This window comes from Lolium rigidum, chromosome 2 (assembly GCF_022539505.1).
Source record: "Lolium rigidum isolate FL_2022 chromosome 2, APGP_CSIRO_Lrig_0.1, whole genome shotgun sequence".
Classification (NCBI taxonomy): domain Eukaryota; kingdom Viridiplantae; phylum Streptophyta; class Magnoliopsida; order Poales; family Poaceae; genus Lolium; species Lolium rigidum.
The window spans coordinates 141,000,847-141,018,140 of NC_061509.1; the positions used below are offsets into that span (position 1 = coordinate 141,000,847).

Sequence of the window (17,294 nt, forward strand, 5' to 3'; positions counted from 1 at the left end):
GAGTGTTTTATGCTTTTCAGGCTCATGTTGAGCTCCTTTTGAACGCCAAAATTAAAGCTGTCCAATCCGATTGGGGCGGCGAATATCATAAACTCCATCAGTATTTTCAGCGCACAGGCGTCTCACACCGTGTCTCTTGTCCTCATACCTCCCAGCAAAACGGCGTCGCTGAACGCAAACACCGTCACTTGGTCGAGACAGGTCTTGCCTTGCTCGCCCACTGCTCTCTCCCCTTACGTTTCTGGGATGAGGCTTTCCTGACGGCTTGCTACTTGATTAACCGCATGCCTACACCCGTTCTTAACAAAGAGACACCACTTTTCCGCCTTCTCAAAATTCAGCCCAATTACGAGTTTCTCCGTATCTTTGGCTGCGCGTGTTGGCCGAGTCTTCGCAAGTATAATGCTCACAAACTCGAGTTTAGATCCAAGATGTGTGTTTTCTTGGGCTACAGTCCTATGCACAAGGGCTACAAGTGTCTTGATAAATCCACGGGTCGTATTTACATCTCCCGTGACGTCGTTTTTGATGAATCCATGTTCCCGTATGCCACTCCCGGGGTTACGGTCGATATTCCCACTCTTCGTGAAGCTATTAATTTCCCTGTCACTGAACCGGCTACGAGTGATCATGTGCGTCAATATGACCTATCTTACCTGTCCACTAACCTGTCTTCTCCAGCTGTTGATCCTTCTGTGCAGAATCCCGCGGTGATCGACGTCCCTCCTCCGGCTATGGACGTGCATGTGCATGCCCCGGGAACAGCGCCTCACCCGGATGCTGCCCCGACGTCGTCGTCTCACGGCGCGGATGCTGCCGCGTCGCCTCCGGGTTCCCCTGGTGCGGATGCGGCCACGTCTTCGGTGTGCACTCCCTCGTCGCCTGCATCGCCTGTGTGTGGCACGCCCACGCCACCGACTGCAGCTCCATCTCCTGGCGGGCCGTTCACTGAGCAGCTGGCTTCGGCGGCCTCACAGCCTCCACAGCACGGCATGGTTACTCGTCTGCGTGACAATACTCGCCGTGAGAAGCACTACACCGATGGCACTGTGCGGTACGATACTCGTCGCCGTGCCCTCTTTGCAGCGCCGGTGTCTCATCATGATGCCCTTCGTGAACCGGCGTGGCGCGCCGCAATGACGGATGAATTCAGCGCTCTCGCTCAGACGAAGACCTGGACTCTGGTTCCTCGACCACCTGGCACTAATATTGTTGGAAGCAAGTGGGTGTTCAAAACCAAGCATCGTCCAGATGGTTCAGTTGAGAAGCACAAAGCTCGCCTGGTTGCTCGCGGGTTCACTCAACAGCACGACATTGACTATGGTGATACTTTCAGTCCTGTCGTCAAACCGGCCACCATTCGCCTGGTTCTCTCCCTAGCTGTTTCTCGAGGCTGGACCCTTCGCCAGGTTGACGTCAGCAATGCTTTTCTCCATGGCTTTCTGACAGAAGATGTCTATATGCAGCAGCCCCCTGGTTTTGAGGATGTCCGTTTTCCCTCTCATGTGTGCAAGTTGCAGCGTGCTATTTATGGTCTGAAGCAGTCCCCTCGTGCTTGGTATGCTCGCTTGAGTACTCGCCTTTTTCAGCTGGGGTTTCTTCCTTCACGGGCTGATACATCCTTGTTCATCTTCAATCAGCGTGGTGTTCAAGTTTTCATGTTGGTCTATGTAGACGACATTGTCATTGCTGGTTCCACTACTGCTGTTGTGGAGGGTCTTGTTCGCTCTTTGTCTGCCACTTTTCCTATCAAGGATCTTGGAGTTCTGGAATATTTCCTTGGATTGGAAGCGTCGTACAATTCAGGGGGCATGACACTTATGCAGCGCAAGTATGCGTTAGACTTGTTGCATCGGGTTAATATGGAGAATTGTAACCCCACTTCCACTCCGATGGTGCCCACTGAGCGGCTTGCTCGAGATACTGGTGCACTTCTTGGTCCAGAGGATTCGTTCAGATATCGCAGTGTGGTTAGCAGTCTACAGTATTTGACACTCACACGTCCAGATATATCCTTTGCTGTCAACAAGGTTTGCCAATTTTTGTCTCAACCCACTGAAGTGCATTGGGAGGCTATAAAACGTATCCTTCGTTATGTCAAGGGAACATTGGATACAGGGCTTCGCATTAGGAGATCACTGCAGCAAAGTATTAGTATTTTTACTGATGCAGACTGGGCTGGAGATGTTGATGATCGACGCTCTACGAGTGGTTTTGCAGTGTTCGTGGGTCCGAACCTTATTTCATGGAGTTCGAAGAAGCAGCCCACGGTCTCCAGATCTAGCACTGAGGCAGAGTATAAGGCTCTTGCAAATGGTGCAGCCGAAGCTATGTGGGTTCGTTCATTGCTTCGAGAACTTGGTGTTACCCAGCGGCAAGCTCCGATTTTATGGTGTGATAATTTGGGTGCTACCTACCTAACAACGAATCCAGTCTTCCATGCCAGGACTAAGCACATTGAGATTGATTTTCATTTTGTGCGAGAGCAGGTGGCTGATGGCGCTCTGGTGGTAAGGTTTATCTCTTCTAATGATCAGCTGGCTGACATCTTCACTAAGCCAGCGACACGGCAGATGCTAGACCGATTTCGAACCAATCTAAACCTTGTATGTAGTAGTAGTTTAGATTGAGGGGGAGTGTTAAGAGATCGGTTCACATACGTGTGTATTTGTATCGTATGTGCCTTGTATTGTAATCCTGCCAAGTATATAAATAGAAGAGGTGGGGAGCACGTTGCTCCATCCACGAAACCCTAAACGTGTGTTTTCACTTGTTGTGTTTTCCAACCATGTAGACACCGCCGTAAAAATATCACGGTTCTCCGTACGCTGCAGAGATGAAGTTGCAGATTTGAACCGATGCAAAGGACACTCGTACCTAGTAGTATAACTATTTTCTTAAGTATGTTTACGGTGTCCTCTGTTCTTGCCATATCTTTTTTTGACAGCGGAGGAGTATATACAAACAGTAATGATGCCTCCATGCCTTGTCTACAGGATATTTTGGTGCTACAACAGACGGCAAAGCTGCCAACGCTTTTGCTCTCACTTCAGAACGAAACCAACCGCAAACCGCACCACGAGGTCTACAGGTAACAGGCTACAGAACATGTCTTCATCAGTCTCGAAATGCAGCATCCGTTCCTCCTCACATCATATCGTTCGAGTCACCATTACCTCCACAACAGTACCACCTTTCGTCGTGTCTAGCCCGTGTACTCTACACGTCGCGGCGAGTAGTGCATGTCTGCGATCCGTTGGTTACCTGCTCGACTCGACCATGTGATAAGTGCTGCGGAAAGCGGGCGGCAGCCATGTGCGACGCCGGTGGGTGCGTCGGTTCGCCACTACCGCCGGCTAAAAGAGGCAGGTCCGCGAGCGCCTCCCGCAAAGCCGATTCCGCGGCGTCTCCGGCCGTTTCAGGTAAGCTCCTTCTCCCCCGCAGCGGCAACCTGCAGAATCACCGTGTCGTCTCCGCCCGGCTTCCCGTCGTCCTACGGCGAGCTGACACACGTCGGCGTTCGTGTGGTTTGCTCGCCGGATTCTGAGAGCTTTGACATGAACTACGATGTTTCTCTGCTGAACTAGAAAATCAAGAAATCTTGATGGAGTTTCTGCGGCTGAAGGCGGGAGGCTGGGAACAACAATGGCTTCATGCATGCGAGATGGGATCTCGGAGCTTGGACCAGCGGCCACCGTGCGCACATAGATACGAGCCTGAAAAGAACGGAGGCGAAGGGGTGTGCCAGGAACGCGACCACTGAGTGCCCTAATGCAAAAGGTCAATCGTACGCGACGGAACATGGAGGCCGTAGCTGAGTGACAGGTAGCAGACAGCAACCGAAAGTCGCTGTACCGTTCCCAAAGTGCTGTTCGTGCGGCTCCCAACCAGGCCACCTGTCCCTCCTCTACCGCGTTGATCGATCAACAAGGTGTGTTTTCGCCGGCTCTGGTCTGAGGATTAGTTAGTTGGAAGCTGATGTATCCTGCTAGGATAAGTCAAGTCAATCAAGGTTTTGATCTTGTTTTCTGCAAGGTGGTACGACTTTGATACACATACGTACTGGGGTTCTGTAATTTTAGCTTTGCATTTCATTCCCACTTCATACTATATGATAACAGAATTTAGTGAGTAAACTTTCTTCGATAAAAGAATTATATTAAAATCGGGAATTTACCAATTACACTCAGCATTTGCAACAACAGTATCCTAGATGCACATAACCCAAAAAAAAAAAAAAATTAAGAAAAGAAAAGAAAAATCGCACTAGAGTGACATATTCCTTGTAACAACGGACCAAACACCACCAAGACAACACCCATTATCTCCAAAAGCGACGCCTTCAAGAAGAGAATATTGCACAAGCGTCGTCATCGCCCCGATCAATAACCATATGTTTTCACCCCAGGGAAAATTCGCACTCACAAAACAATATCGTTATCAAGTCCATTGTCACACACAACCAATTGAAGACCTTGGGTTTTCACCATGCAAGTTTAGACACTGAATTTCTTCCATGCTATCATCCCCACTTGCCAATGCCACTGCTTCAAGTCACAAATCACCAAGCTAGAATCTCATCACCCCAGGACTCAAACCTCCATTGCTAGTCCTCAGTTTTCGGCTTCCATACCAATTTCCGCGTTTATTTCACCGTGAAACTAAAACATACATGTATTGAACTATTGATGTACCTATTTTACATACATGTATTGATGTACACCTTATATTATTGGATGCGACTAGTTCTCAATCCATTGAGAACTAACTTCGTTCTCAGTATAATGACATCGTCAAATCTCATGTTGCAACTCACCATTAACACAGATCACGAACCAAATCTAATTGTGCGTAGTTGCAACTTTTTTTTTAAAGAGTAGGCCATAGCCCCGCCTTAAATTAATAAGGCCGTTTCCGGCAGATACATAGTGCATTACAAAGCTTACACAGCTTACAAGCCTCAAAGAAACAAGCAAACGAAAGATAAGAAAGAAGCTTTGCTTGAAGCGCCGAGACCATCGTCTTCCGGAATGCCGACACAGGGGAGGAGGGACCATAGGAGGCAGCATCAACGGAAGAAAACCTCACACCACTTCGAGATGAACAAAATCCACCCGCTCACGGTCTCTGACTCCGAAGAGGGATCCCATCCCTCTCGCTCAGGATCGCAGAGCGCCGCATCGTCAAGAATCAGAGAGGTTCCCCCAAGAACACTTCAGAGCAGAGTTGAGGTCCATTGAAGAGATCAAGATCAGCTGCTGCGTCAGACAACACACCACAAGCACCTCCAACCCACAACACCGCCACCAGGAACACGCAAGCCGACGAACGAAAACGCATCAGGAAGAACGGCAAATAGGGAGCAGCAACCACCACAGGACGCAACTAAAAAATCAGTTGCAACACCACTTACATCTAAAAAGAATATCAGTTACAACCCAACATTGTACTAGTTTACTGGAGCACGAGCTTCGTTCACTAAAATTCAGAATTAGTTACACCGTTACATAAAAGTCACACGTAGATACTTTTTTTTTGACAGAACACGTAGATACTTTTGGTTAAGACATGTGCTGAAAGAGAGCACTGCGGCTACCCATTCTAATTTCTAAGTCGTGCGCGCGTGATGCAACGGTGAAGAACTGCTCCTAATTTCGAGCCCAATGGAGGATCCACTTTCAAGTCCCAACTTCCCAAACAGCCACTCCACTGACGACCTACCGTGACCCCGTGCCTATTCTTCAGAATTTCCAAAGACCAACCAAAAGTCGCGCGCGTATCAGCAGTTCAGCACCACGCGGGAGCTCTATATAAGCAGGCGAGCCACCCCTCCTAAGCTCACACACTTCCGCACTTCTCCCAAGCTCGACCCCGTGCGCAGCTACCTCTCGACACGAGCCAGCAGCACGCAGCTCGCGATCTCCTTCGTCCCAGTTCCAGACTTCCAGTTCCAGCCATGGCGGCAAGAAGGCTCCTCCTCGAGGCGGCGGCGGCCGCCGGCACGCAGCAACCGGACTCGCTCAGCTCGGACCTGGTCCTCATCCTCGCCGGCCTGCTCTGCGCGCTGGTCTGCGTCCTCGGTCTCGCCCTCGTGGCGCGGTGCGCGTGCTCTCGCCGCTGGGCGAGCGCCGCGGCGCCGTCCTCCCCTCCCGGCGCGAACAGGGGCGTCAAGAAAGAGGTGCTGCGCGCCCTCCCCACCGTCGCCTACGCCGTCCCCAACGGCGGCGCGGACGCGGACGAGTGCGCCATCTGCCTTGCCGAGTTCGAGGACGGGCAGCTGATGCGCGTGCTGCCGCAGTGCGGCCACGGCTTCCACGCGCCCTGCGTCGACGCCTGGCTGCGCTCCCACTCCTCCTGCCCCTCGTGCCGGCGCGTGCTCGTCGCCGCCGAGCTGCCGCGGGGCGAGCCGTGCGGCCGCTGCGGCGCGCGCCCTGGCGCCATTGGCGCGCTCCTCAAGGGGCCCTGCAGCGGCGGGGCCCTGGCGTCGCTCCTGGCCTAGCTTAGTGGCGGGCGCACTCTCGATAAAAGCCAGGAGAAAAGTGTGTTCAGGGATAGTAGCCACTGCATGAGCTTATTGGCTAACTTCTCGTTTACCTTTCTCTTGGGTTTTTAGGCTTCTAGTTAGGTGTCATTGTGATTTAGGCTAGCTACTAGCTAGTTGGGACTTGGGAATGGGAAGGTAACCATTCAGAATCGATGTGTGCCCGGGTGTGCATATTTTATGGGGGAATTTGTGACTGTAACCAGTTTGTACAGATGTGGAACGGTGGAAGTTCTTATTAAACATGAATTTAGCTTGAATTGGGAACATGAAAATTTAGAGCATCTTGAGTCGAGCGCCATATTCCATCTGGCAACAACGTCGGATCACACCTGGGGGACACCGACGCTACTGTCCGGTTATTTGGAGCGGCTCTAACTGTACGCAGCTCATGTGTATACCCTTGTAATCTGTAGTTATACACGTTGTGTACACCTATATAAATATACGAAGGCGACATCCAGATTGGGTGTCGCAGCTATTCCCAAAACCTTAACTACTACTTCTGCATATGGTTTCATCCAGTGATACAAGCCACGATTGATTGTTAAAGGCTTTAAGCAGCGTTATGGTTTTAGCTAATGAGGACACTTTCAGTTATGTTGTTAATCCTACAACCATTCGACTTCTGCTCTCGTTGGATGTTATTTAAGGTTGGCCTCACTACGGGCGCTGCCGTGCAGCCAATCTTTGCCGTGCACCCCCGCACGACAAAGATTCTTTGCCGTGCGCACAGAGAAAAACCCACGGCAAAGAACTGGACCACGACAATCACAGACATGAGCGCACGGCAAAAAAACGATTCACGGCTATGGCGGAAGACAGCGCACGGCAATGGACCAAGATAGCGCACGACAAAGATTTGATGCACGACAACGACGCTGGGCATTGCCGTGCCTCACCCTTTGCCGTGCGCGCAGCTGGGGCGCACAGCAACGTCGCCTTTGTCATGCATTCTTCCCTTTGACGTGCGCCATATGACATTTTCCTTTGTTTTTTTCCTTTCTATTTTATTTCATCTAATACTTATATTTATTTTTTCAGTTAGTTTTACTTTTTTGACTATTTATTAGTTTTACTTAGGACAATGTGTATATACCCATACTATTTGCCCACTCAGAGCCCGGTGACACCTTTCACCGTCAACAACACGAACATTATCCGGAACCTGATTCCAGGTGAGTTCTTCTACACTTGTGCTCAACGCGCTTCTAGGTTGTAGAATGCCATGACACTTGTGCCCAAACTTTATTTTTAGCCATGTCATGCCACTTGTAAACTTTCAACTTGAAAATTTAGCCATTATGTGCCATCATGTTCAATTCCATGTCAATATGCAAATTTTAGCCATCACTTGTTGAAAATGTAGCCATGCCATTAGACTTGTAGAAATTGTACCAAAATCATGACTTTTCTTTTCATGCCATTAGACTTGAAAATGTAGTCATGCTAATACTTGTTGAAAATGCATCTCATGTCATGCTTTTTCTTTTCACCTTGTAGGAGAAGGACAAAGCAAGCCATGGGAAGCAATGGAGAAGGACAAGGTTGATGCCATGAGATGCATGCCATGAGATGATGGACAAGGCCCTTTGGACTATGCACTTGTCGTCGTTGAATTCTGTGTTGTAATGGACTTGTATGGACTCTATATGTACTTGTATGGACTCTATGCACTTGTATGCACTTGTTATATGTCGTCATTCGACTCTATGCACTTGATATGTGTTGTTGAAGTGCTACATATATTGTTGTTATGAATTATATCATATATATTGAATTGTATGCAAGGAATAATGAAAAACAGCAAAAACAGTAAAATTAAGGTGCCAAAGTCCTGCTTTCCCGTAGCGCCTCTTCGCCAGCTGGATGTTCAGAATACCTTTCTTCATGCAATTCTTGAACAAGAGGTGTATATATGTTAGCCCATGGTTTTGTTGATCCTCCTGGTCCTCATCATCTGTGTCGACTGGTCAAGGCTCTTTATGGTCTTAAGCAGGCATTTCGTGCTTGGCATGCATGCATGGTTTGCTTCTGCTCTTCGTGCACATGGGTTTTCACCATCTACATCTAACACGTCGCTATTTCTTCTATAACATTCTGAGGTTACTATGTATCTTTTGATCTACGTTAATGATATTATTCTTATTAACTCTTCAGTCATTAATGGTGATCATCTGGTTTATGCTTTGCGTGTTTAGTCAATGTCAAAATCTAGGTAAACTGCATTTCTTTCTTGGATTGGAGGTTATTAAGATGGTGGTTTGAGCGTCACTCGGCAGAAATATTCGTTAGATTTGCTTCAACGTAATGGTGATTTTCTACCTCTGTATGATACCACTAAGTACTTGAAAGTTGTTGGTGAACTATAGCACTTGACGATCATCAGGCCCGATATCTCCTTTGCAGCTAATCTCGCGTGTCAATATCTACATGCACCGCATGACACTCATTGGATAGTTGTTAAGCATATCTTACGCAATGTGTGCCTCATTATCTCATATGGGTTGCACCTTCGGCCTGCCACTTCTGGCATGCTTTATGCTTTCTCGGATGCATACTGGGCCGGTAGTCCTGATGGTAGACGATTCACATGAGTATATGCAATATTATTTGGTCCCATTGAGGCTGAGTACAAAGCGGTTAACAATTCCAAAACTAGGCTTATTTGGGTGCAATCTTTGCTTCGAGAGTTGGAGATCTCCCAAGATCAGTTGACAGTAGTTTGATGTGATAACATCGGTGTCACATACCTTTCATCGAATCTGGTATTTCATGTCCGAACAAAACACATCAAAGTTAACTATCATTTTTTAAGGAAACATGTTGCACGGAAGCTATCACAGACAAAGTTCAAATCATCTAAAGATCAGTTTGCTAATATCTTCACGAAACATTTGTCGTTGCCTTTGTTTGAGGGTTTTCGAAGCATTTGTCGTTGCCTTTGTTCTAGACTTTGTATAACTGCACGAGGTAGATGTCTATACCCTTGTAATCGGTACTTGTACATGTTGTGTATACCTATATATGAAGGCCACACCCAGATCTGGTGTCGTGCTACTCCCAAAAACCCTAACTACTACGTTTGACACTACACGACGGCGCTCCCAATAGGTTATTTGAAACTAAATTTAAAACATACTTCTTCCATTCCATAATTATTGTTTTTAATTAAATTTTTCCTACAATCACAACAAAAATTAAGGAACAAAGAGAGTAAATTTAAAGGAAAAAAAATATGATTTTCATTCAGATTTCTAAAAATTTAACAAATTCGATGAAATTTAATTAAAACCTAGATCTACTTGTTGTTTTTGCTGAGATCGATGGCGTACGTCTCTCTGTTCTCTGCCCGTGTCGTGTTCTCCCGACTCCTCCTCGCTGACCTTCTTGTCTCCGCCGCTTCGCGCGTGGTACGTGGTAAGCCTCCACCATTGCCGTGTGGGTAGCGGCCATGAGTTGGCTGTCGGCTTCCTCCATTGTTTCTCTCTCGTTGTAGATCTCGATGATGCGGTCTTTGATGACCTCATTCATATGCTTGAGGATGACGACGTGCAACCTTGCCGGTGAACGGTTTCAAAGAAAGCGGGGATGGTGGCCGGGTTCTCCATTGTCCCATCATAAATTCATCCGCCTCCTCTTCCTTGACGTCCTCCTCCATTTCCCCCTCCATGTTGTCATTCGAAGGAAGATGAGTTGGGCTCGGCGGTGGGGAAAGCTCGCACGCACCATGGGAGAGCATGGCCCATGTCGTGGCTAGGAGGCGAGGTATTTTCCTGTTAGGGAGAGAAGTTGAATGGATCGTAGCGAACAAGAGGGGGGGTGAATGGGCGCTACGTCAAGTTTTAGCCTTTTTCAATTTTTAGTGCAACGGAAGATAAATATGATAGCTTTAGCGATGGTGGTGTTCCTACACTGATCCTAGACAAGCACAACAAGCAAAGGAACAATCACAAGATAGTAAGAGTAAGGAGCGGGACAACCGGAGGGCGCGGAGACGAGGCGAGGTTTGTTTCCCGCAGTTCCTCCCACAAAAGGGAGTACGTCTGCGTTGAGGAGGTGCTAGCCTCACACAAGAGACTAGACGGCCACACCACGAAGGAAGGCCTCACCTTCTTCCTCGAGAGAGCTCCACAAAGGTGCTCCCCCTTCTCCACTAAGGCACCGGTCGAGGCGGTGATTCCTTCACAAGGTTGGGGCGAGCTCCACACCACAAGGAGGCTCCCAACAACCCATGGAGCTAGTACAACACCAAGCTAGCCTCCATGGATGCACTTCTTCCAAGATTCCACAATAGGAACTCTACCACCAAGATCCACTAAGGACTACCACGAATTGGTGAAATTTCTCTCGGTAGAACGATAGATCGGGGTCTCCTCCACCACTCCTCAAAGTATGGGCAAGATTGATTGGGTAGGGAGAGAGATCCACTAAGTTTGAGCTCAGCAACAATGGAGGAGAGGGAGAGAGAAGAGCTGAAAAGGAGCAGGGGAAGAAGGGGCCTTTATATAGGTCCCTCCAAAATCCAACCGTTATGTGCTGTTTTTGCCTAAGCGGTACTACCGCTTCCTGGAAGCGGTACTACCGCTCTGAGTTCGAATCCCCACAGAACTTGTCCACGTGGACACATTGCGGTACTACCGCTTGCGGTACCGCTCGAGGTACCGCAACGAGGTCCGGAGCTTATTGGACTCGAAGCGGTACCGAAGCGGTACCACCGCGGTACGACCGTAACGCGTTACGGTACTTGAGCGGTACCGTGGGCGGTACTACCGCTCTCAAGCGGTACTACCGCTCATGGTACCGTAAAGGTACCGTAACGGGTTCTGTGGGATATCTCCATATGTAATCCTCAGAGCGGTATCTCGGGCGGTACCAGTAGGGTAGCGGTACTACCGCTGCTGGTACCGGTAGTACCGCTATGGCTAAAACAACTTTTTCCTCTTTTCCTCTCCTACCATGTTACCTCACGACACACACACAAAACCAGAAAACCTAAGATCTACGCTTCAGTCTTCCGATCATAGTGTGTTCAGCGAGGGCACCGTACACCTACAAATCCATCAAAGATAATCTTTGTGCACGGTTAGAATTGTTCGAGTGTTGTTATCAAACACACAAAACAAGGGTCATAGATCTTGCTCTTACAATCTTCCCCTTTTTGGTGTTTGATGACAACACACAAATTTGCAATAATTCATAGGATATTATGATAAGGTATATGATTTGTAAGAGTAGACGAAACTCCCCCTAGATGTGTGCATCTTTAGAATATGCATTTGAATACAAATGCACACATCCTAGAGAGAAACTCCCCCTAGATTCTACAAACCAAGCATAAGTGCTAAGAAGAACATATGACAAGATCATATACCACAAGCACACTATGAAGGCAAGTATAAGTGCATATAGGAGAGTTTGGGTGAAACTTTTCATACCTTTGCCTTGAGAGAAAACCCAAACTCATAATAATAAAAGCCTCCATAGAATTGATGTAGCCAATCAAGGATAAATAGTGAAGACCATTAAGCTACGAACGATTAAGTCTTAATACAAACCGGGGGATCGGGAGATCCACAAATAGAGTAGCAAGCACACAAATGAATAAAGTTCCAAATAACTAGGGGAAGATTTGATGCCAAGGCCGAAAGAAGCAAAATGAAGCACCAAGCCCTTGGCATCCCCATGCAAATTCCCGTCCTAATAGATCAACTTCTCCCCCTTTGGCATCGAGACACCAAAAAGGGAGAAGGAGCATACTAACGTCCCAAAGGAATCACTCGTCATCATCATCCTCGTCGTCTTCATCTTCATCGTCCTCATCACCCTCGTTCTCAATATCTTCCTCCTCTTCATCTTCGTCTTCATCATCATCGTCTCCATCTTGAGCAAGACCCTTGCCATGAGGTGGTGGAGATGGACGAACAATGTGCTCGGGGATGGAGTCCTCGGAACTTGACCAAGTAAGCTTGGACTTCCACTCACCGGGAGGAGTGATGTTGTCCTCGGAGCCCTCGGAGACGAGAAGCCGCATATGCCTCATCATCGCCTTTTGGCGTTGGCGGATCTTCTTGTTGTCATGGTGAGCTTGATACATCCTATCTTCAAGGTCCCTCTTGAAGCAAAAGGACTTCTTGAGGCGAGCGGTGAGCTTGGCAAAGAGGCCCTTGGTCTTGACGGAGTTGGGCACATAGTCGGAATCATCACTATCGGCGTCGTCTTCGTCCTTGTCCTTGGGAGCATTCTTGCCATACCTTGGAGGGTCATGCTTCTTGACAAGAGGGCTCTTCTCCTTATGGATAGTGATGTTGGGGCGGCATTGTTCAAGAAGATCTCCACAGCCCGCTCGTTCCCACTTGAGGCAAATGAGTCTCATAATGTAGGGGGCATATTGAGGGAGCTTGCGAAGAAATGCACAATCACGCATCTCATGCCAAATATAATCCATGACATCCAATTGCTTGCCGCGGCCCCTCATCTCATGAGTACGCACAAGAAGGTTCACAAGAAACCCATGCACTTCATCATGGTTGGTGTGCTTGGGATTGATGGTGCTGCGATAGATCCGATTCATGATGTCGTAGACGGGGAGGAGGTTGTAAGCACTTCCACACAACATCCTGCCGGGAATGTAGAGGTCGGCCATCTTCTCTTTGGCCATTGGCTTGGGCTGAAGGTGAATCTTGAAGATGTTGGTGTCATAGTCATGAAGCTCATATCCAATACCTCTAGCAAACTCTTCCCACGTTGCCTCCACCACATGCTCCCTAGTCATCCATTTCAACGAGCGAAAACCTCCTTCATCCTCAAGGAAAACAGCTGTGGCGTAGAATTGGCATATCACTTCATTTGAGTAGTTGTGAGAGAAGGTCATCAGAGGTGTCAGTCCTTGTTCTTCACAAATCTCAAAAGCTTCTCCGAAATACTCGAGGTTGGAGTTGAGCTTATCCATGCTGATGGAGTATTGAGGACATCAGTTGAATTCCTTAGCCCCATACACTTCGTTGTAGATCCTTTCCTGATTGACATGGTAGAAGAGGGGATTGGGGCATTGACGGGCATTCCTTGGTAATAAATACGGATTGGCCCCTCGTATTTCCAAGAATTGGGCTTTCTTGACCTCAATCATGGACTTCTGAGGACCTTGGGTGGTTCTAGCTGCTGCCTCTCTCTGACGCTTGGTGGTCCTTGCCGGTACAATCTCCTCTTGCTCGTCTTCCTCTCGATGACGACGAGAGGATGGCTTGACCTTGCCACCACGGGTACTGGGTGCTCCTGTGAATAGCAAAGGTTTGGGAGGGAATAGGGGATAAGTGCACAAGCCGAGAAATTAAGGATCAAAGAGGACACTAACAAGCAACATTGGTGGCTTTAGACAGAGCGGTAGTACCGCAATTCAATCCGGTAGTGCCGCTTTGACCGGTAGTACCGCTCGAGGATGAGCGGTACTACCGCTTAAGCTCCGCACCACCAAATCGAGATTGGGTTCAAGGCAAAAATGGATCTAGAGTCTCACATTGTTGCTAGCTAGTATCCCTGGACATGAATAGCTTCCAAGAATGCTTCTCCACCACAAAACTCCAACAAACCCTAGCATATGCATCTAGGGAGTTCAACACACCCTAGAGAGAGAATTTAGGGTTCATACCGGAGGACATGGCGGAGAAGGGGTTGGGGAAGCTTCTCCACGGAGGAGATTTGGCCGGTGGCGGCTGGAAAAGGAGATCGGGGCCGATCTCCTCAAGGTCTTGAGCTTGGAGGAGCTTTTGACTTGAGGTGGAAGAGGAGTTGTGGTGATTTGGGGTAAACCCGACCCCAACCGGTACCTCTTGTCAAAAGATGCAAGCGGTAGTACCGCTCGTAAAAGCGGTAGTACCACTTACCGGTACTGGCCCGGTACTTAGAGCGGTAGTACCGTTCTAGGAATTTGTTCAGTTTCGTCAGAGAACTGCCCCAGAGCGGTAGTACCGGCCCAAGAAGCGGTAGTACCGTCCTCCAAATTCAAAAACTTCAGATTTTGGTGTAGACTTGTGCTTTTAGACTGAGTTGGCTCAAGAGGTAGATCATGGCTTGGGATTAGACGGTGGAACTGTTAAGGTACTACCCAACCAAGGTTGCAAGAATCAAAGCAAGAAGAGCCAAGCTTGGGTGAATCTCCCGAGAAGAAACAAAGAGAAAAGAAGAAACGAAAAACAAAAACAAGAAGAGAAAAGAAAAACAAAAGGAACACAAACTCCTTGAGGAGGAGGTTTGGTGGACGAAGCCACCGTGTAAGAGTTTAGTAGTGTGAGATCGCGTAGATATATCTAGGATTCACGGCTACAACTCAACATGAAGCTCATTAGTCACTTAGTTGACGAATAGCATATGTTTTGGGTTTCTTTGTGCATCATGGGGGGAGGGATAGCTCAATAATTTAAACCGCACTCCCCCTATATCCATGCGTGCTATCCATCTAGACATGTAGCATGAAGGTGGTATGATGGCCACATTTGATGCAATGTCCGGATGAAGCGCACAAAGGTAGAGAAGCAAACCTTGACGACTATCGGTAGAGAGTGAGGCCATCGTCTTGTTGGACTCATTTGGGAAGAATTGTGACTTGGGGTTGCTATACCGTTGGACCCCCTCATATCTTGCTCTTGAGAATGTCTTGTACTTTGCTTGAATTATGAAAGGGTCTTGACGCATTAGCACCCCGGCGAGAATGGACCAAAGGATAGTTTCTTGTGAGGTCACTTGATCTTCATCATGGTTTAGGTCCTCGCCTTGACCCCATTGTTGTTGATGTCGAACTTGAGGTTGTGGTAGAGATGATCTAGCACTTGGTTATCCAATGGAAGAGTCTTGGCCTTGTGGTGTAGATGGCTCCACATGGGTGGAACTTCGTCCTTCCCCGGTACTCATAGAAGGTAGCTTTTGAGATTGGCGAGTGCCAACACCCATCCTTCCTATGGTAATCGGGGGAATTGCATCTCCTTTCTCACAAGAAGCACTTCGCTTCCTCCAAAGAACTTCCATATTCATCGAATGAGTCTCATCACACAATACCACCAACCACACAATAGACTCATACTCCATCATCATGTTTGAATGTCTTCTTAGGTTTGATTCTCACTTCCGGCAACCCCATGGGGTGAGGGTAAGAGTATGGCTAGGAGAATATAGAGGATTCCTCCTTTGCCAATGGAGGCATCCAAGATCTTGAGTATAAACTCCATTCCATTGTTACTTATTCTTGCAATGATCATGTTCTAGAATTTGTATTGAGATTATTTGAGAAACTTCATCATGGTTCATTTTCCTCAACACAAACCCTACAAAAACACAATCTCTACACAAAGAAGCAAATTCCATTAGTCCTAGGCCGTGGCCTCTTGAAGAGACTAGCTCCACAAGAGAACCACTACATGTTCATAATAGTAGGTACAAACACCCAAGCGTGTAATGCAATGAACAAAGAAAAAAATGCAAGAGTCTTGACAAGATAGGACTTGGTCACCACCTTGTCAAGGCTCCAATACCTTTAAGCTCGCTTGTGTTGACGCCATAAGAAGATATAGAGTGAGATAGCACAAAGGCGACAACAGCTTCTTTGCTTCCGGTCGAGAGAAATGTGGCTTCAATCTTCCACCAATGAAGCACCACCGGAAGCAAAGACCTCCATGGATCAAGCTTTGGAGATAGGGACCCATTTTACAATGGGCCCTATCTTGATGCTCCTCTTTATCTTGATCCTCCTTCTTATCTTCTCTTTTGGCCTTATAGCCACTCCTCCTTCATTGCAAGAGGCATCATTGGACTTATCTCTATTTTCAATAACTCCTTCCAAGAATTGAGCTTGAATTTGGAGTCTTTCAATTTTGGACTTCAAGCGGTTGACTTCATGAACATCTTCCGGATGAGGATGAGTGTTGTTGAATTCTTGAGCCTCTTTCTCCTTGTTCACTTGGAAATGTTCCAACAAAGCTTCTTCTTGAAGAGAATTCATGGTCAAAAGTGAGCGCTTTTGTCTTTCCAAGGTGGCAATATCGTCTTCATGATTGCGACAAATATAGTCTTTGCTAGCCCGTTTATATTCCATCAAGGCTTCCTCATACATGGTCTTGATCACCATAAGCTTGTCATTTCTTCTCTTGAGGGTAGCAATTTCGTTCTCATGGTCACGACAAGTTTCCTTTCCTTTACTCAACCGAAAGTACTCCATCAAGGACTCATTTTGCCTATCATTTACTTCAACTAGCTTGGCCTTGTGTCTCTTTAGAGCGGCAATCTCTTCTATATGGTCGCAACATGACACCTTCTCTTTGCTCAAACGAAAGTACTCATCCAAAGCTTCCTCTTGGTGAGAGATGATATCCAAGAGTCTTGCATTATGTCTTCTCAACCAACCTAGAGCATAATCTTGATCCTTGATGAGTTGGGAGACGAAGTAATTGTTTGAATCTTCAAGAACCATGGCACTAGTTTCAAGAACATGCGCATGCACCATTCTTCCTCATAAGCTTGAGTGAGAGAGATAATTTCCAACCCCGCTTCAACACGATCTTGAGCCACTTCAAGTTGAGTTACAAGTTCTTCATCATGAGTCTCCGAAGATACCTTTGCCATAAGACAATGGAAGTTGTTGACGATGAGGTTCTCGTTTGGAGAGTCGAGGAGGGAGGTGAAGGAAGTGGAGATGGCGATGGCGGCCACTTCCCTTTCCTCCTTGTTTTTGTGCTCTTCACCTTCATCGGAGGAATATTCCTCA

At 47.6% G+C, this 17,294-nt stretch overlaps 1 protein-coding gene across 1 annotated transcript; it reads left to right on the forward strand.

The window, feature by feature from the left end:
- The first annotated feature begins 5,859 nt into the window (after positions 1–5,859).
- On the forward strand, positions 5,860–6,499 carry LOC124690177 (RING-H2 finger protein ATL8-like). Its single transcript, XM_047223601.1, has one exon. The coding sequence runs from the start codon at positions 5,957–5,959 to the stop codon at positions 6,497–6,499; it is 543 nt and encodes a 180-aa protein (XP_047079557.1). The 5' UTR covers positions 5,860–5,956.
- Positions 6,500–17,294: the final 10,795 nt, after the last annotated feature.